Source organism: Hemicordylus capensis, chromosome 8 (genome assembly GCF_027244095.1).
Source record: "Hemicordylus capensis ecotype Gifberg chromosome 8, rHemCap1.1.pri, whole genome shotgun sequence".
NCBI lineage: Eukaryota > Metazoa > Chordata > Lepidosauria > Squamata > Cordylidae > Hemicordylus > Hemicordylus capensis.
Window position 1 is genome coordinate 1,142,766 of NC_069664.1, and position 20,430 is coordinate 1,163,195.

The following is a 20,430-nucleotide window of genomic DNA, read 5'->3' on the forward strand; positions in this document are numbered from 1 at the left end:
CACTGCATTTTATTTTTCTAGGTTTTATTTTAAAGTATAAAAACAAATAAGCATTGAATTTACAATAACTATAGGTAGCTGTAAATGTAATGAAAGCTAATTGCAAGAATTTTCAATGCAATAATGTTGCTGGTCATGTTGGACTCAAACATGGCATTTTAGGTGGAGATGAAATTCAGATTTCCTGTGAAAATAATGTTTTGTCGGTGCTGTGGGTGCACCCCATGTTGGTTTCTGGATTTTGGAGCATTTCGGATGTCCGGATTAGGGATACTCAGCCTGTATTGGTTTTTAGCACGTGTCTTGGAGATCAAAAGATGGATACGAGATGATGGATACGAGATACGAGACCTTGGAGATCAAAAGATGGATACGAGATGTTATAAATCTCAGCCATTTTTGGAGGGGTGGTATATAAATCAAATAAATATCGGCAATCATGTGATGCACACCCTCTCTTCCTTTTGCAGTTCGACCCAGTAGCCTACAGGATTAAACCCTTGATTGTTCCGATTTGGAATTTGATGTGGAAAGAAGATTTCAAAGCTAGCAGCACTGAAATGGAGTCAAAGAGGAGGAGTGAAAAGTGAGAAGAGGAAAGAAGCTGGGAAAGAGAAAAGTATGATGAACCTGCAGGAGGGAGAGGAGAAGAGAGAAGTTCAAATAGTCCCCCCCACCCACCCACCATTAGTCAGATTGTAGCAAAAGAAGGATAAAATACTATTGTACTGCAAATAAAATACTATTGTACTTACGTGCAAACATCAGCGGACGGGGGGGGGGGGCAGCCTCTTTTGTCATGACAGGAGAGAGTTGGGGAGCTCCAGATGAGGGACCCCAACAGCCCAGATGCTGTTTTGGGAGGGGTCCTTCCACCGCTGCTGCCACGCACCCAGAGGGTCCCCAGTGGAGGATCACGCAGTGGGCGGAGGCCTCTCACCACAAGGCATGGCCCTTGAGGAGGAATTGGTGATGGTCTCTCTCCCCAAGTGCGGTCCTTCGGGCGGGGGCGTGGTGGCGATGGACGGGCCACAGAGCCGGAGGGGAGCGGCGAATTCCCCGAGGAGGAAGGGTCTGGCTCTGCCTTGGGGAGCCTTAGCGCTTGGATAGATAGCGCTGGCAATGGGTGGGCCTCTGCCAAGCCTCTGGCGGTTGTCAGGTGACGGGAGGGGCTTAAGCAGAGGACGGCCCATTGGTGTCAGGGCCTTCAGCCTGGGGTGGTTCTTTACTGAAGTCTGGGGAGGAACCGTCTCCCTGGGCAAGCCAGAAAGACGGTCCTGCCCCAGAGGGACGAAGCCACCTACGGCCTCCTTCTGGGGGGACTCCCCTCCCCCTGGTGGAGAAGGGGTTTCCCCCCAGAAGGCACACCCCCACCCGGTGCCTTGGGCCCCCGCCGAGCGTCCTTGATCCTCCGTGGGAGGGCTGGTGGGCTGCCCTCCCGTGGGGGCCTCCTCTGGATGCTGGGTACTTCCTGGGGCTCTTTTCTTTTTTTGTGGACCTCACCCACAAGGGCTGGGTCATCAAGGGAAAGGGTAGATCTGGCCCCAGGCACCAGAGGTGGCAGCAGCAGCTTCCGGACCCCCTCCCGGCTGTCAGAAGTAATAGCCTTCCTCCCCACTTTTCTCCCCTCCTCCTCTCCTGAAAAGAAAAAAGAAAAGAAAAGAGATGTTATTTTTAAAATTTATTTCACATCTCTATATGCATCCAAAAGTCACATCTCTGGGTGTTTTACATGAGTCCTTTGCAAAACCAAATCTCTGAATTTCAGAGCTGCATATGAAGTTTAATATTTATTTATTTGTTTAATATTTCTCACTTAATTTTTTAATTGTGTCTTTTTTACCATCTTATGTTTAAATTTTTTGCTGTAAACCGCCTTGGGATTGTTTAATGAAAGGCGGTATATAAATTGAACAATGAATGAATGAATGAATGAATGATGTCATGATCATCAGGGTTGTTGTGAGGAGAAACTTAATCATGTAGTACACTGCTCTGGGCTCCTTGGAGGAACAGTGAGATATAAAAATGTTTTTAAAAACGGGGGGTGGGGGTGAGTTTAAGCCATGTACATGTACAACCAAGTGTAAGGAAAGGGCTTACAGAGAATGTTTTCTCCATTCCATAATGCTAGGACTTCAGCCCCACCATGAAATTAGTGGGCAGCACTAGTTTCACATTTATATTTATATTGGAAGCTCAGGACATAAGTCCCGCCAGCCCCACATTTATCCTCACAAGAACTTTGTAAAGTAGGCTAGGCTAGGAATGACTGGCCCAAGATTACTGATTAATGGCTGAGTCGAAATTTGAACTTCAGCATTCCCACCATAAGTCCATCTCTTTAATTGCTACACACAGCGTGACTCAGTTATGACGTTGTATGGGTATAGAGGTGTCTGTACACATGTGCATGTTCTTAGCCCTCTTCAGTTGATAAAAGAAGGGAGGACATAAGAATATAGGAAGCTGCCATATACTGAGTCAGACCATTCCTCTATCTAGCTCAGTATTGTCTCCACAGACTGGCAGCAGCTTCTCCAAGGTTGCAGGCAGGAATCCCTCTCAGCCCTATCTCATTGGAGATGCTGCCAGGCAGAGAACTTGGAACCTAGATGGCTCTTCCCAGAGCAGCTCCATCCCCAAAGGGGAATATCTTGCAGTGCTCACACATCAAGTCCTCCCACTCATATGCAACCCTGGCAGACCCTGCATAGCTAAGGGAACAAGTCATGCTTGCTACTACAAGACCAACTCAGTCCTCTCCTGGATGCTCTACATCTGGACGCTATTCTAAGAATTTCTTTCCAAAACTAGGAAGAACAGGGAAGCTGGAAATGGGGAACGTCAGCTGTCCGTAGAGTTATGGCTGGGAAAAGTCAAATATTTACCAGGTAGGGAGGAAATGTGTCCAAATATTGATCGTCTCATTGTTCATCTGGAAGGAGCTGAGGACGCAGTCCAAGGCAGAGCTTATGGGGTGTTGGTAGCCAGAGATGATGCCATCTTCCCAGAAGATCTGCAAAGACAGGAAGAGACCTTTGGCCCCCAAGCCCTGTCGTCCTACGGAAGCAACCGGGCCCTATTTTATTTACTTGTTTATTTAGCATATTTGTATATCACCCAAAACGTATGTCCCTAAGCACCCGGGCATTTTTAAACAACTACAAGAGCCAACCTGGGCTCTCCAGCGGGCCTAGGACTACAACTCCCATCACCCCCGGCCACAATAATTTGGTCTGACTCAGCATATGGCAGCTTCCTATGTCCCTAAACTTACAGAACTGGTGCCTAAATCTGGCACTGTTGAATTTCTGCCCACCACCACTGTTTAAAGCTTGGGGCAGGGATCCATCTTTCTTTTATTTATTAATTCTCTGTGTAAACCACTCTGAGCCATTTTTGGAAGGGTGCTATAGAAATCGAAGAAAGGAAGGAAGGAAGGAAGGACAGGATGTTCTGCCCGCATAGAGTTGCCAGGCCCCCCGGAATTCCGGGTTTCATCTGGATTTTAAGCATCCCGGATTGCTTAGCCCATCCAGATTGGCCCAGATTTCCGCTTTCATTTCAAAAAAGCTAAGCTCTAACCCTTGTAGAAGCGGAGTTACGGAGCAAAACGTGCAGCCCCTCTTCTGCTCCAGAAATATTTCCAAGCCCATTTACATAATATGCCAATGAGGCACCCAGATTTGGAAAGCCAAAGTACAGGACAACCCGAAACTCGCAAGATAAAGATGAAGCCAAGGAGGGAAGAAGAGAAGAGAAGCCAAGCCTCTGCAAAGGACGGGAGGGTTGTGTACTCACGCGAGGTACGTGGTGGACCCTGAAGATCTGAGGCAGCTTTATTGTGAGCATTTCCAGTCACACTGGCAGGGGTTTCTTTAAAAAGTATGTGTGTGTGTGTGTGTACAAAAGGCCACTCTGCGTCGGGGAGGACCAGATCTCATCACGCATCCCTGGCAGGCAGTGGTGCACAACCCCGACCCCCAGGTGGCTCGGTGGAGGGTCAACACTGGTGTCCTGAAATGACACAGGGAAGAGTGGCGGGGACCAGAGGGGGTGGGAGTGAGGGACAGACAGAGAGAAGACACAAAAATTCATTCGAGAGGCAACACAAAGGAAGTACTCTGTCAAGGCCACACAAACAGAAATTGTTCGTCGCCCCAGATGCTCTGATAGACCCTCTTTTTTCCTTCTTTTTTCTTTTTTTTTGCCCGTTTGGCTTTTGAAGATTCAGAGTCCTTTTGCATTACATCTGGGGAGCATCACTTATGTAATTTCAGAGCCTGGACCTAAAGGCCTTTGGACTCCCGTCTCTGCTCCCCAATGTAAGTAAAGCATCATCCCCCTACACTCTCTCTCTCTCTCTCTCTCTCTCACACACACACACACACACACACACACACACATCGTGACATATACAGTATTGTTAACACATGGCTGCTTGAGGGCACACACAGCAACTGATCTCACAAGAATGTAAGAATAGAAAACAGGTATATTGATGCCAATGTGCATTCGCAGAAACCTTTCAACACACAGCTGTTGAGAGGAGAGCTGGTCTTCTGGTAGCAAGCATGACTTGCCCCCTTAGCTAAGCAGGGTCTGCCCTGGTTGCAGATGAATGGGAGACTTGATGTGTGAGCACTGCAAGAGATGCCCCCACTTAGGGGATGGAGCCACTCTGGGAAGAGCATCTAGGTCCCAAGTTCCCTCCCTGGCAGCATCTCCAAGAGAGTGCTGAGAGAGATTCCTGCCTGCAAGCTTGGAGAAGCTGTTGCCAGTCTGGGTTGACAATAGTGAGCTAGATGGACCAATGGTCTGACTCAGTATATGGCAGCTTCCTATGTTGCTATGTAGTCACAAATTCAGAAGTGCAGGTGCTCTCCATGACAGCCCTGACAGCCACACCCACCCCAATGGCCACACCCCTTACTCAGATGCAATTGGGAGAGGGGTCAGTTTCAAGAAGTCAAGAATCATGCAGAGAACATGGGAACATAGGAAACTGCCAGAGACTAGGACATGTCCTAGAATGGAAGCTGCCACATACTGAGTCAGACCATGGGTCCATCTAGCTCAGTATTGCCTGCACAGACAGGCAGCAGCTTCTCCAAGGTTGCAGGCAGGAGCCTCTCTCAGCCCTATCTGGAGATGCTGCCAGGGAGGGAACTTGGGACCTTCTGCAGAGCGGCCCCATCTCTGAAGGGGAATATCTTACAGAATCAAGATATTCTCATATTCCTTGCTCAAACATGTCGTATCCCATTCAAATACAAACCAGTGCAGACCCTGCTTAGCACTGGAGACAATTCATGCTTTCCCCCTCAAGACCAGATCTCCTCCCTTGCGATTTGTTAATTTTTAATTTTTTCCGACAGTTTAGAACAGCGTCTCTTATCACCTCTACCTGACTCAGTTCTTTAGCCTCTGTCCCTGGTTCAGGCACAGGTATACGCTCAGTATCCTCCGCCATGAAGACAGATGCAAGGAACTCATTTCGCTTCTCTGCCCTCTCCATATCCTCCGTAATAATCCCTTTCACTCCATCATCTATCAGACCCAACTGCGTCCCTGGCAGTTTTCTGCTTCTGATGTAAGTTTTTGTTATTCCCCTTGATGCGTTTTGCTAAATGTTCTTCAAGCTCTCTTTTGGCTTCCCTGATTGACTCCTCCCATTTCTATTGCCAGAGTTTCTTTCGGCTCTCTTCATTTGGGCAGGCCTTCCAGTTTGTGGAGGAATTCTCTTTTGTTCCCCTGCACAAGGCCAGCATTGACAGCTGCTCCCCATCACCGGCATGTGGCCGGCCACAGAAGGGTCAGGGCGAAACCAAAGGCCAAGCGAGAGGCGGAAGAAAAGATTCCTGATTTGCCACTGCTTCACTGTAAGTCGTCAACAGAGAGGGAGAGAAAAACCCTCTCGGAAGCTGGCAGGGAGGCCTGAACTGCAAGTGTGGGAAACCAAAACAAGAAAACCAAAACCAAAGAAAACCAAACCAAAACCAAAACCAAAACAAACCAAAACCAAAGAAAACAAAAACAAAAACAAAAACAAAAACAAAACAAAACAAAACAAAGAAAACCAAAACAAGAGACCCCAGTTTGGTGGGGGATCTCTCTCTTGCCTGCCCGCCCACCCTGCTTTGGAATTTGCTTTCCAGTTTGGCAAAGAGTGACTAATTTCCAGCTCCAAATCTCCCCACCGCGGCTTCCACATGCCACCCGCTGGAACGGTTTCTTGCGAATGCAACCCAAGGCTGAATTCCTGGCAGATAAAAGCATTGTTGCAGTTGCTCTAGGAATATTGCTAGCTGTACAGAAATCGGAAGGCCACATTGGGCTCCACCCCTTTTGGTGCTGGGGAACATAGATGAAATGCACTTTAGAAAGCTGCCACGTACTGAGTCAGACCATCGGTCTATCAAGATCAATATTGTCTGCCCAGACTGGCAGCAGCTTCTCCAAGGTTTCAGGCAGGAGTCTCTCTCTGCCCTCTCTCGGAGATGCTGCCAGGGAGGGAACTTGGAACCTTCTGCACGCAAGCGGGCAGGTGCTCTTCCCAGAGCGGCTCCATCCCCTAAGGGGAATATCTTACAGTGCTCGCACAGGTCGTCTCCCATTCAAATGCAAACCAGGGTGGCCCCTGCTTAGCAAAGGGAGACTATTCGTGCTTGCTTTGTGCAGCACAGCAGTTAAGACGGGTTCTCAAGCCTGTCTTTTTTATATAATATGTAATATTATATATTTTTGCTGTATATGTCGTTGTAAACCACTCAGAGACGGAAGTTTGGGGCGGTCTACAGATTTGAGAAACAAACAAATACTTGTATTTATCAAACATGAAACATGTTTATCAGGACTGTGTGTGCACTCACGGGCTTTGGGAGAAGGGAATAATCCCAACCATTTTGTTATATCAAGCCTATAATCATGTGAGTGCCAAAAAAATTTGTGGGTGGGGGTGATGGGCTTTGTAGTCCAACAACATCTGGGTGCCCGGAACTTGGAACCTAGATGCTCTTCCCAGAGCAGCTCCATCCCCAAAGGGGAATATCTTGCAATGCTCACACATCAAGTCCCTCATTCATATGCAACCCTGGCAGACCCTGCATAGCTATGGGGACAAGTCATGCTTGCTACCACAAGACCAACTCAGTCCTCTCCTGCATGCTCTACATCTGGACGCTATTCCCAGAATGTACATGAAGGAGCACAGCTCAGGATCCAAGACCCTTTGTGGATCATAGGAGGGGAGGGCAGGATTCCTTCTCCCCAGTGTCGGGAGACTGTCACCTCTCCCTGGGCCACAGTGGGCTCCATTTCCTGGGAACCACAGCCCAAAGGGTGGCTAACAGTAAGAAAATGACGCCCCCGTACCCGCAATGTCCTCCCCTGCAGACGTGCTCTGGAAACGACAGCAGAGCCCAGAAGAACCCAGCAGGTCTCAAGGAGAAAAGTGCCATACAGAACAGGAAGCACCATTCTCTTCTCTGCTTGAAACAACAAGCGCTGGATAGAAAAGGCTGACGAGGAAGAGAAGGAAGATTCCAAAGCTGGCAGCACTGAAATGGAGTCAAAAAGAGGAGGAGTGAAGAGTGAGAAGAGGAAAGGAGCTGGGAAAGAGAAAAGTATGAGGAACCTGCAGGAGGGAGAGGAGAAGGGAGAAGTTCAAAGAGTCCCCCCCCGCCCACCATTAGTTAGATTGTAGAAAAAGAAGGATAAAATACTATTGTACTTACCTGCAAACATCAGCAGGTGGGCGGGTGGGGCGGGGCAGCCCTCTTCCATCATGGCAGGAGAGATTTGGGGAGATTTAGGGGAGGGGCCGCAGCAGCCCAGAGGCAGTGTTAGGAGGGGTCCTTCCACCGCTGCTGCCACGCACCCAGAGGGTCCCCACCGGAGGATCGCGCAGCGGGCGGAGGCCTCTGACCACGAGGCACGGCCCTTGGGGAGGAATGGGTGACGGTCTCTCTCCCCAAGGGCGTGCCTTCGGGCGGGGGCGTGGTGGGGATGGAAGGGCCACAGAGCCGGAGGGGAGCGGCGGAGTCCCCGAGGAGGAAGGGGCTGGCTCTACCTTGGGGAGCCTCAGCGCTTGGATAGATAGCGCTGGCAATGGGTCGGGCCTCTACCGAGCCTCTGGCGGATGCCAGGATGACAGGAGGGGCTTCAGCAGAGGATGGCCCATTGGGGTCAGGGCCTTCATCCTGCGGTGGTTCCTTACTGAAGTCTGGGGAGGAACCGTCTCCCTGGGCAAGCCAGAAAGACAGTCCTGCCCCAGGGAGACAAAGTCCCGCCCAGGCTCCCCAAGCTCCAGGTTCCTCCTGGGGACGGGTTGGAGAATGTTAGCCGCCGCAGCCGCCTCCGACCTTCTGGGGGGGCTCCCCTCCTCCTGGTGGGGAAGGGGTTTCCCCCCAGAAGGCACGCCCCCACCTGGTGCCTTGGGCCCTCGCCGAGACTCGATCCTCCGTGGGAGGGCTGGTGGGCTGCCCTCCCGTGGGGGCCTCACCTGGGTGCTCTTTACTTCCCTGGCCTCTTGGCTTTTCCCCCGCTTTTGTTTTTTGGCGGACTTCACCCTTTCCGTTGATGGCCCAGCCACAGGGGCTTGGTCACCAAGGGAAAGGGTGGATCTGACCAGGGGTGGCAGCAGCAGCTTCCGGACCACCTCCCGGCTGTCAGATGTTATAGCCTTCCTCCCCACTTTCCTCCCCTCCTCTTCTCCTGAAAAGAAAAAAAGAAAAGAAAAGAAAAGATGTTATTTTTAAAATTTATTTCACATCTCTATATGCACCCAAAGTCACATCTCTGGGTGTTTTACATGAGTCCTTTGCAAAACCAAAGCTCTGAATTTCAGAGCAGCATATGAAGTTTACTATTTATTTATTTGTTTATTATTTCTCACTTAATTTTTTAATTGTGTCTTTTTTACCATCTTGTGTTTAAATTTTTTGCTGTAAACCGCCTTGGGATGGTTTAATGAAAGGCGGTATATAAATTGAACAATGAATGAATGAATGAATGAATGAAAGATGAGGGAGGAAGTCAGTCTGCTTTGGCTGCCCAAACTAGCTAGTCTTGGATCCTTTGACCCAGGGAAAAAACCATCGCCAGTGGCCCCGGCACACATCCAGCCAGAGAGTCATCCCCTCCCTCAGCCCCTCCTGAAGCACTTTCAAGGCCACTGGGGGAGGAGCTGCATTCCCCTAAGGATTGCTCTTTTGGTTCCACAAAGTGGTTAAATTGGAACTGATTGACAGACATGTGCCAGTAAAGATGTTGTGCAAGGTGACCAATTGTGCTCACTTCCAACCTGCCCTCCATGCACCCACACTTTCCCTTGGTCTTTGAGACCCACCTCAAGATGGGGAAAATGAAATGCCTGGCATTAAAACCAGCCTTTTAAAAACCTACCTTGAGATAAGCTAGGATTCGCATTACAAAACCCAATTTGTGTGTGGAGTGGGTCCAAAAATCTTTAAGGGACTTCGAGGTAAGTTTGGCTGGTGTGTGAATGCACACACTCTCTTCTGAAGGAGATTGGGGCAGAAGCCCTGTGTGTAAAGCCTCCTCGGAGCTTTTCACACATGGCTCTATGCCTCAGGGTATCTGAAGAGCGAACCTGCTTCGCAGCAGATTGGAGGCATTTCAATTCGAGGGATTAGATGGATCATTCACAGAGCCATCAGCACCTCCATCAACACCTTTGGAGAAAGCAGAAGCCCCAGAGTTTGTTTTCAAAAGCTGCTGAAAAGAGAAGCTTTTCAACCCACCCACCCCACACATAACTCAGGCAAAGCCAGAATTCGCAGCCTCCATTTGGGGAGAATCTAAGCCCTGTCTGTCCTGGTCCCTGATAGCCCGCAGGGAGGTCGGATTAAATCCAGCAAATATGTGGACTGTCACTGGCACACTCCAATCAGGATTGGATTCAGGGTGTGTGGGGAGCCCTGTCTGTAAAACCTCCAGCTGGTTTAAATGAGGAGTTAGATCTTGGGGTGAAGGATGAAGATTCTTCTCCTTAAGTAACATCGGAACATAGGAAGCTGCCGTATACTGAGTCAGAACATTGGTCTATCTTGCTCAGTATTGTCTTCACGGACTGGCACTGGCTTTTCCAAGGTTGCAGGCTGGAATCTCTCTCAGCCCTATCTTGGAGAAGCCAGGGAGGGAACCTGGAACCCTCTGCTCTTCCCAGAGCAGCCCCATCCCATAAGGGGAATATCTTGCAGTGCTCACACTTCTAGTCTCCCATTCATATGCAACCAGGGTGGACCCTGCTTAGCTAAGGGGACAAGTCATGCTTGCTGCCACAAGACCAGCTCTCCTCTTAAATAATTTTTAGACTTTCTGTGTTGTTTTGTGTCCTAGTTTGCCCCTGAAGAAGGCTTTGGCAGATCTGTGTTGGGCTTAAATAAACAAGCTTACAGCACCTTGGGACTTTTTGTCTCTTTATTTGCAACAATCACAGATGCCCCATACTGTCATGGTCCTGCACTGCCTTCTCAGGCAACCCAGCTGTGAGGACACGACTACTTGAAGTAATACCTTTCTAGGCGATTCAGCAACCTCTCGGTGGAACCTGAGCTGGCAAAGGGAGCGGTCCTACTGATGTGTGTAGAAAACCAAAGAAACTCCATGTTTGCCCAGAATACCACATTCTAACTCAAAGTAACCCCGGCTGAGCTCAGGGACATTACTGCCTCACATGATCAACATCATTATCTCTCTCCACTAAATTGTATCTAAGGAAACTTGGTTCTCACAGGATTCTCACTGTTCTTTTGCTGACAGTTAAGAAAACAGGATGTAACCAAATAAGGAGTGATCACCAGATGAACAATGAATCATTCGCATGCGTACTAGATACTTAGTCCACCATTTTGTTGCCACGTATACTATGTCTAGGGTATCAGCATCATTCAGATTGTTTGTATAAATGTAAGATGCACCTATAACCAATTTGTATTCAGCTTGAGAGAGTGAAGCCCGCTGATTACCTGTTGCTATCTGCAGAGCAATAAACGCCTCTAATTGATTCCCATTGAGTCTGTTTGATTGGCTAAAAAGCGGACCCAAGGATGAACCGGAATTCACATCAATAGGACCCTGAGGAGGGTCGAGCACGGAGACCGTCGCTGGCGCGCTAATCGGACCCCACGGGGGGTCATTAATAGACACAGAACCCTGGAAGGGTTCAGAGATCGGCGTCATGCGCCCAGGTTCCCCATTGCTCTTAAAAAGAACGGCAGGGCTAGACTTGGAGAGGAGAGCTAAAATGGCCGCCGCGCCTTCGGCAGTTAAATCGGGCGGGAAAGCGGAAGGTTGCTGCGCCCGAACTGCCTTCAAGTGCAGTCTATCGCTCAGTGGCGTGCTGCCAGGGGATCGTATATGCTTTTTCTTTTTGACAATGCCCTTTTCCTTTAGGTGTTTCGTTTTCTTTTTCGATTTCTTGGGCAGCGGGGCAGTCTCCTCTCCTTTACCAATGGCCGTTAGGCCCAAGCTCGCTGTCCCTGCCACCGAGGGAACAATCGCGGCTTCTGCGAAGGGGCCCTCCGGAAGGGAGCCCTTCAACATATCCCCCATATAATCAGGCTCCATGCTGCGAACAAGAGAGACCTCAACAGAGGAAATCCCAAAGTAAAAACTATTAAAATAAAAAAGGAGAAAGGCTGTGAAATTTTTCCTCACAGCAATACTCAAGCTCTGTCTGCGGAGCGAGACAGGACTGGAACTGGGGATGAGTGACAGCTGTCTGGATACATAGGACCGGCCTGAATTTTGATTGGTCCTGTCTCGGAGCATGCAGAGCTTGATAACCCGTCACGTTAGGATGCCCTCCCCATACCAAGGAAAACAGCTATTTCCACATTCCCTTCAACTCTAGTGTGCCGTCTTTCAGAATTTTGTACTGTCCTTCCCCCTGCCCCACAAAGTACTAGTCTGTTCCCTAATTTTGACTTAGTCACATGACTTTAAATTAGGGCTGCACAACTTCGGCCCTCCTGCAGATGCTGGACTACAACTCCCATAATTCCTGGCTATTGGCCACTGTGGCCAAGGATGATGAAAGCTGCAGTCCAAAAACAGCTGGGTTTGTGGGGGGGGGGTTGCGGGGAGACTGTGCAGCCCTGCTTTAAATAATAAACTGTTTCAGTGAAGAAGCCCTGTGTAAAAGTCATAAACAAAGATGAGTTCAAAATAAATTACTGAGAAGAAAACATGCAGTTACCATTGGGAATTTCAACAGCAATATTTTCCACTCCTCTCTTCACAGTTCTCGGTCGGCCTTGCTCTGTGGGGCTTGAACCCCAGTCATCCGAGATTGCTACTGGATGGTAATGTACCATCAGCTTGGAAGAACCACCAAAAGAAAGCAGGTTAGATGTGGAAAAGTCTCAGCGTGGAGATAAGCAATTTAAAAGGCTTCCCTCACTAAAAAAATAAGCCTAAAGAAAGAACACACACTGCTGGCAGCAACCTTCCCCGCTACTGATCCCTGATAAACGTAACTGATAAACTAGATACTGATAAACGTAAACATGTACACCGCTCTGAGCTCCTTGGAGGCAAATGCGGGATATAAGTGTAAAAAAATGTATTTACTGTGTGATGTTACAATTTAGTTGTCATGAACTGTATTTATATGTTGTCTTTTAACAATCACAGTGTTCCCAAGGCAGATGCTAAACATGTTTTCAAACGAAAACAGGTTTTAAAACAGGTTAATAGCAAGCAATAATAAGAAAACACACTTCCAACTGAATCCAGTTAATTCACAAAAACCTGGAGGAATAAAGAGACCAACAAGAAACATAAATGAAGCTCTCAAAAGAATACATCCCACAACTCCGGAGCCACAACCATGAAGGCCCTGGTTGCGCCGGAACAGCCAGCATGCCAAGATAGCTGGGAGGAGCGCCGGTGATTCAGGAAGTGGTGGCAAGAAGCGGGGGAACAGGTATGCAACTACCCTCCTCCATTTTAAAGGCACAGGGGAAGTGTTACAAATCGCCCTTCGAATCGGACGACCCACAGGAATCACTTTTAATGCTGCCAGCGGCCAACCATCGGGGCTTCTGAACTGGTAACATTCAGAACTCGCCGTGTCTCTTTCATTTCTTTTGAGTATTCTAGGATTTTACTTGGAAACGTACCACACAGCTGGGTGACAAGAAGTGAAGGGAGATACTTTTCAAGTTCAGTTCTGGGGAGGCTCCTGAATCCCACTAATGCAGGATAGGATGCCAGGGGCGGCCCCATTGTGGCACCTGAAACAAGGGGCCAAATGCTGCCTTGCTCCATGACCCTGCTGGTACACAGCCCCTTTTCAAAAGCCACCTTGCTAGCTTTGCGAGTGGTGCCGAGGGCGGATGGCTGCCAGTAGCCTCCTCTTCTCTCCTTGTGTTTCTTGCAAGCTTTGCCAAGAGTCTGAGGAGAGATGCTCCTTTCAAATCCTGCAGGCGTCAAATGGGTCTTGAAGAGCTGCTCTGCAGGCAGCAGCAGGGGCCTCTTGCTGCCCTGGTGGCAGCCCAAGAATCTGCCACCGCCTCGCCTCGTGAAAGGAACACCCACTGGCCATGAAGGTTACTAAGCTGGAATCCAGAAGGATCTCCCCTCTCCTGCCTCCATCCCAGCAATGCAATTCAACTTACTGGATTGATGGGCATTTTCTAGCTTCTCCGAATCTTGTCCGCTGAAGGGGATCCACTTCTCTCTGGAATCCACCACCTTGCAATAAAACCAGTGGGGGGGAAACAGGCTCGTATCTGTTTCCTGCCTCCATTTCTACTACCTCAGAAGAGCCGGAGGAATTTGATGATGGAGAAGCCTCTGTCGGTCGCTGTTCTGCTGCCGACATTGCCCTGCCTGAGAGGATACAAGGAGATGGGACAGAGCACAGTTGTTAAACAACAAAAACCTGCCGTTTGTTTACTAGCACTGAATCAAGTTGACAAAAGAAATAGAAGTGACCCTTTCCAGACAGCAACATTTCCAAAGAAACGTGAGAGAGGGGAGTGGAAACGGCTACAGATAAGCAAATGGCAACTGTACAGACGGCTTCGTCTTTTTCAAGCCTCTCAAACCAAACAAGAGCACAAACATGGATAAAGGACTGCACTATGAAGGGCACTCACTAGCAAGTAACTCCCAATGAAAGGCAATGAATATTCTGAGAAAATATGCTTAGAAAAGAGGTCCCAGTCTTGGATCCCCAGATAACATTGGACTACGACACCCATCACCCCCTTTTGACCATTGTAGCTGGGTTGATGAGAGATGTAACTCAACAACGTTTAGGGACCCAAGGGGAACCCCTGGCTTAGAACTGGGCTGGAAGAGTGGAATGAAAAGAACAGCTACACTTCTAGCTCAGTTAACGGTCACTCCCTAAATCTGATAGGGACCATCCGATACATTGGCAGCAAAGTCACTGACTAAGATTTGTCAATAACCTGAGAAAGAACAGCCTGCCTGACAACCAACGAAGTAGAAAATACAAAGCAAGATGCTTAAAAAAAAAGTTCAGAACATAGGGACCAATGCTCTGCTTTAGACTTTATTTTATCCATCATATAGCTTTGCCCCAGTGTACCTTTGATTCCTACTTCTACAGATTCCACATGCATAAAGACTGAGAAATCATTTGGAGGTAAAACCGAACCATCATTTTTCATGATGTCTGAACTATCACCACCTGACAAAAGCATGGCTTACAATGCTGAACGACAGACCAGGATCTGAAGCCAATTAATTCTTTACTAACATTTAAGCCACCTAAGGGCACAGCAGGGGAATGATTTAACTAGCAAGCCAGAGGCTGCCAGTTCCAATGCCCGCCAGTATGTTTCCCAGACTATGGGAAACACCTATATCAGGCAGCAGCGATATAGGAAGATGCTGAAAGGCATCATCTCATACTGTGTGGGAGGAGGCAATGGTCAACCAGTCCTGTAGTCTACCAAAGACAACCACAGAGCTCTGTGGTCGCCAGGAGTCAACACCGACTCAACAGCATGCTTTACCTTTAACAACATTTATATACCGCTTTTCAAAAAACATTTCCAAAGCGGCTTACATAGATAAATAAGTAAATAAAGCCACAGTTTGAAGCTAGCTTGTCACCCACTGTTTTGTCAAGGTCTGGCCCAAGGCCAGCGAAGTACACGGCTCGGCTGCTTGCTGTGGGTGAATGACAATTGTTGAAACTCAGCCATGAGTGGGAGTCAGAGGCTCCAATTTATGGAGCCAGTCGAAAGCTCCCAGGTGTCAGGATTTACGGCTTGTCAGCCTTCGATAACAGGCGCTTGCTCCTCCGCACCGCCTCCAGTTGTGACCTGCGTTTGAAACACCTGCGTTGCCGTGGCATCAGTGGAGCTCCAATGCCTAAATCATCCCCCGATTGGTCGCTGACATTTTCTGCTGGTTCAGGCTGTTGAGTCTGTTCTGAACCGTCAGCTAATTCCACTGCAGTCGGGCTCTGCCCTTCAGACATTCCAGACTCGGCTGAAATGCCAACAGCTTCCCTTTCTTCCTCGCTGTCAGAGCTAGGGGACATGACATGTTTGTGCGAGTTGTGCAAGTCCATCTGAACCCACCCACTATCGCCCTGGGATGCTGTTTCATCTTTAGTGGTTACTGCAGGGCTTGGCAGTTCCCAGGCACCACCAGCCTGCCATGGCACCTGGAAATTTAAGTGCCATGCCTGAGCTGGGAGACTTGCCTGTTCATGTGGAATGCAAATGATGGTTTGGAGTCTAAGTTATACAATCCCAAATGTCAGTCTCTGGGCAGTTTACAACTAGTTAAGAGAACAATTAAAAAACAATATAACAGCTAACACATTTAACTATCCCTGGAAAACATTCTGAGATCAAACATCTAAAGGCCCACAGTTAAGTAAATCCCTCATCCCTGAAAGTTTTCTTCCTCTTTCCCAGGTTTATGCTACCATATTTACCTGAATAGAAGATGGCCCTTAATTTAAGACAAACCCCTTCAAAAATATGGGTTACATGCAGTGTTTTCTCTAACAAGGAATCCCAGATGTTGTTGACTACAACCTCCATAATCCCCAAGCAAAAACCATTACAGCTGGGGACTATGGGACCTGTAGTCCATCTGGGAATCCCTGTTAGAGGGAACACTGGTTACATGTATGTTACACTATTTACCCAAAAGGAAGAGGACCCTAAATTCAAGATAACCCCCACCCCATTCTAACATCAAAGAACTTGGGGGGGGGGGGACCTAGTTTTCCTAAAAGCACTGTTCTAACCTCTCCCAAAGACTCGCTGAAATTCTATAATCTCACACTCTTGATCTGAGGACTTCAAGATCAAGAGCAATTCTAAAAGCATCACTCCCAAATAAACACAAACATCTCCACCTTAAGGACATGAAAACAGTCTAAGAGAGATGCATATAGCCACCGAATCCTAACTTATCACTATTAGATAATATTTATGGTTTACTCTATTAATTTTAAGAAATGAATTACAAGTTACGTTTCATCAAGCTTATGTGCTACTTTTGTTTTTCATATCAGTTTATATAACCTGTCTTTTGCAATAGTCTCAAGGTGACTAACATGAAGACTTTAAACTCAATTAAATCAACTCAAAACACACAAACACCAGAGAGAAATAGAGAATGCATTTAGTGCCTCCACCATGGTCAGTAAACCAGCTTGCCTCTAATATTTTTATTTTTTATTTTTTTGCTGCTGCAGATTACAGCTAGCTTCCTAGATTCACTTTCACACCAATTTTGACTTTGCACCACTGGAACATGTTAAGATATAGTGATATGACTGCTCTTCAGAAGTTCTCTCTCTCTCTCTCTCTCTCTCTCTCTCCAGAAACTTCTAGTGGAGACAATTGTTTGAGCACACATTATGTGGATAAATCCTTGTGTTATGTAAAGCACTCCCAACAGTTTCTGACATGCACGCCAGTGGTAACTGGTCAGTTGATTTCAGCACCAGAGGGATGCACAGACAGGAAATGATCCTGGCCATTGCAAAAGATGAAGGGAGAAATTAACTAGCCACATGAACACTGTTCCACTTTGATAATCCAGGGAGTTATTTCAAGGTCAGCAGCACAATGCCAAATGGGTCCTTTTGGAGAAATGCCACTTCCCTTTCAAGTATAAGGTTGGATCACCAACACCAAGTCAAGAAAACCAATACCCTCCCACCAGCTCACTTACTAGATCATTTGACTGCATGCTTTAAATACTGCTCCCCCTTTCATCCCACTGCCTGATCCCAGCAGCAGGCTTCTCCCGCCACCCCAGGGGGAAAGCGCTGCAGAAGCAACCGTCACAAAAGGCTCACAGAACTATCCACAGCCATTGCCGACCTGACGGATGCCACGTTGAAAGCACAGCTGTGCCCTCTTCTGGTAACCCACTGGCACGCTTGTTCGCTGCACACACTTTCCCCAGCATCTTCTCCATTGCCCTTACCTCAGAATGCTGGCCACCTGCTAGCAATCCTCATGCCCTCTGTAATCCAGGTAATTGCTCTTACCTGGCGCCAACCTTGAAGAGCATCTGACAAGAACAGCGCCACCTTCCCAGGGACCTCTCCTGGTTTTCCTTGCCATCTAACCAGTCCCAGCCGCCTCCTCTGTGCAGTGTTCGCTGCCTCCCTCCCTCCCCATGGTTTTGACTGATACCTCCCTGTACCCCAGCATATCTAGAGAGGGGTGTGGGGGGGTTATGTGAGTTTGTGTGCATGTAGGTGAAGACCTGTGTACAGGCAAGGCACTAGGGACTCATAGGCACTGAGACCTCCCTGTGCCCCATAGCGGGGTAGGGCTGTGTGAGAGAGTGTAGGCAAGGCACTAGGGAGTTGTAGGCTCTGAGACCTCCCTGTGCCCCAGTCTTTCTAGAGAGGGGGGTGGGGGTGTGTGAGAGCGAGAGCGAGCCAGTGAACCAACCCCTGTGTAGAGGCCAGGCACCGCCCCCCCGCGCCCCCCCCCCCGGCTCCCCGCCCCACCTCGGACCTCCTCTTCCCCAAGAACAGCCTCTCCCCCGCTCCCCATCGCGCCACCCCCGCAGTGGTCCAAAGTGCCCCTCTCCATCTTGCCAGCACAGCCAGCCGCCGCCGCAGACATCCCCGCGCCTCCGCCTAGTAGCCACGCGACCAAGGCACGCGCCCAACGGCGGCTCCCCCGGCGCCCCTGCCCTCCTCGGCGGGCTGCCAGCTCCGTTCTTCCTGGCAGGCATCATCACCGGCACAGGGCGGGAGGGAGGGAGGGTTGGCCGGCCGGCCGCCCCCCAGGCTCTCCCTCTTTTCTCCCGCAGGAGGAGGAGGCGGAGGCTGCTGCTGCCGCTGCCGCTGCCACCACCCCGCCAGCTCAGCTGCCCCGGAGCGACCTGGCCCGCGCCCAGCTCCAGGCCGCTCTCCGCCTCACCCCGAGCCCGGGCAGCCAGGCCGCGACGTCTCCCGCTGGTCCTGGGAGCGGTGCAGTAGCACTTCGCCCTGCCCCTCGACGAGCCCTGCACGGTGCATCTGAGCATGCTCATAAGCATGGGGCAGGGTAAAGCGATGCTACACAGGTCTCTGGGGAAGGAGGCGGTGGCCGTGTGGCGTCATCAGAGTGCGCCAGAACCCAATGTTGTCGTGGAGGCGGAATTACGTAACGCGCGGCAGGGTGTGTGAACCGGAAATGAGCCGGCATTGTGGAAGCCGCGCCGCAGCAGTAGCGAGAGCAGCCGTTCAACTGAGGCTTCGTTCGTGGCCCCGGGAGTTCGGAGGAGCAGCAGCAGCAGCAGCAGCAGCGCCTGGGGGTGCGTCCTGCGGATCCATGGGCAGGAAGAAGACGGAGCTGCCCGACAGGTGGGTTCCAAGGCCTGGCGGTCGGGGGCGCTGCGGAGCTCCGTCCACTTGCCCAAGTGCCTAGTCCTCATGAACCTGGGCTTCGCTGTGGCCTGTTTTGCTTGTGCTTTTAGCTTGGTTTCTTCTGCTGCTCCTTTTTCGGAGTTCTTGGTTTAGTAGCTTGGCTTATATGGAAGCAGTAAACTATAAGATCTTTCTTTTAGATGGACCGATTACCTTCCTCTTGGGAAAAGGATACCTGGGACACGCTTTATTGCTTTTAAAGTTCCTCTCAAGAAGGTAGGTCTGGTGTTGGGGAAGATGCAGCCGTTGGGTTGTTCTCAGTTTTAGTTTCCGTGCTTATCGTGATGTGGGTGGGGTTGGTGACTAGCCTTGTAAAATGAACACTTGGCCGAAACAGGGAGACTACTAATCTTACCCATACTGAGTTATAATTTAATGGAGTATATGAATGTCGCACACCTTCAGCTTAGTGTGGGAGTGTGTGTATATATCTGGGAAAGCAGTATCTAGTGCACATGGAGGCTACAGGTGTTCCCCCTAATTGTGCCTCTGCTGCAAAATATTGAGTTGGATAGGGTGAAATTGTGGGTGGGTGGGCAAGAAAGCTAACCTTATCATTCTGGTCCATTCCCTGCTATAAGGGTAAATGTCACAGGTGCTACAGACTGCTAGTTTTGAAATGGTAAAAGTTATGCTGTAGACATTATGATCGTCTTTACTTCCAGGTAGTTTCAGCCAGTGTTCCCTCTAACAGGGATTCCCAGATGTTGTTGACCACAATTCCCAGCATCCTCAGCTGCAGTGGCCTTTGGCTGGGGATTATGGGAGCTGTAGTTCACAACATCTGGGAATCCCTGTTAGAGGGAGCATTGGTTCCAGCCCTTGTATGACTGTCTCTTTAATTGTAGAAACTGCTCTGTGTGTGGTGCACTCTCATATATGCTGTGCAAATATAGTGCTTGTTTTTGATAAAGTCTAGATGTCATGATATCCAGATATAACAGCAACTAGGAACAAATGGTTGAAATGATCTTAACTTTTTTTTAAATTAGAGCTTTGAATGGAGACTTGCCCCCAATGAACGCTTTTCTCCGTTGGACCTTCTTAATCAAGTTCGAGAGCAACAAGAAGAGCTTGGCTTGATTATTGATTTAACATACACCACTCGATATTATGAGCCAAAGGTTGGTTGAGTTTACCAAACTTAAGGATGGGTACTGTCCTTGGTAGCATTTTTCATAAGATAACTCTGTTTAGAATTAGGAACTTGTTGCTTATTTGAAAAAGGTTTCTATATTGCTCAGGATTGTAAATGAAGTTTTGAAGAGGATTCAGTTTGTTCTCATGCATGTATTAGCTAAGCAATACTACAGGGTTCCCCCCCCCATAAGTGTGTGTGTTTGAGGTTCAGATCATACATGAGTGTTGTTTGTTGCCGCTGTCAGAAGTGGGTATAGCTATTCAGCTGATCAGCATTCCTCAATACTTACAGTACAAAACCACACCTCTGTGGCATGACATCCTGCAACACTGTAAGGTGTTGGCTGCCTGAAAGTGGAAGGGTGGGAATTATGGCACCAAAT

At 48.9% G+C, this 20,430-nt stretch overlaps 2 protein-coding genes across 9 annotated transcripts in view; one reads left to right on the top strand and one right to left on the bottom strand.

Annotated features, from left to right (window-relative positions):
* On the bottom strand, window positions 1-18,613 carry LOC128333645 (uncharacterized). 8 transcript variants are annotated; one of them, XR_008311005.1, is made up of 10 exons: window positions 18,420-18,613; window positions 13,650-13,863; window positions 12,227-12,347; window positions 7,740-8,718; window positions 7,378-7,562; window positions 3,805-4,020; window positions 2,892-3,019; window positions 756-1,638; window positions 453-630; window positions 1-351 (listed from the first exon to the last, which is right to left on the bottom strand). XR_008311005.1 is itself a non-coding variant. In XM_053269357.1 (8 exons), the coding sequence occupies exons 1-2, from the start codon at window positions 11,593-11,595 to the stop codon at window positions 8,126-8,128; spliced, it is 1,194 nt and encodes a 397-aa protein (XP_053125332.1). In that variant the 5' UTR covers window positions 11,596-11,679; the 3' UTR covers window positions 1-351; window positions 453-555; window positions 756-1,638; window positions 2,892-3,019; window positions 3,805-4,020; window positions 7,378-7,562; window positions 7,740-8,125. The 8 variants fall into 8 exon arrangements, 5 of the variants coding, with proteins under 5 accessions (XP_053125332.1, XP_053125331.1, XP_053125335.1 ...); XR_008311004.1 differs by lacking the exon at window positions 18,420-18,613 and having other exon boundaries at window positions 13,650-17,969; XR_008311006.1 differs by lacking the exons at window positions 12,227-12,347; window positions 13,650-13,863; window positions 18,420-18,613 and adding an exon at window positions 11,686-12,150.
* DUSP11 (dual specificity phosphatase 11) overlaps window positions 18,070-20,430 on the top strand; it is a 10,766-nt gene continuing 8,405 nt past the window's right edge. The window contains exons 1-3 of the mRNA XM_053269362.1: window positions 18,070-18,844; window positions 19,048-19,123; window positions 19,900-20,031. Coding sequence (XP_053125337.1) covers window positions 18,621-18,844; window positions 19,048-19,123; window positions 19,900-20,031 — 432 coding nt within the window. The 5' untranslated portion in view covers window positions 18,070-18,620. The remainder of the gene's footprint in view (window positions 18,845-19,047; window positions 19,124-19,899; window positions 20,032-20,430) is intronic.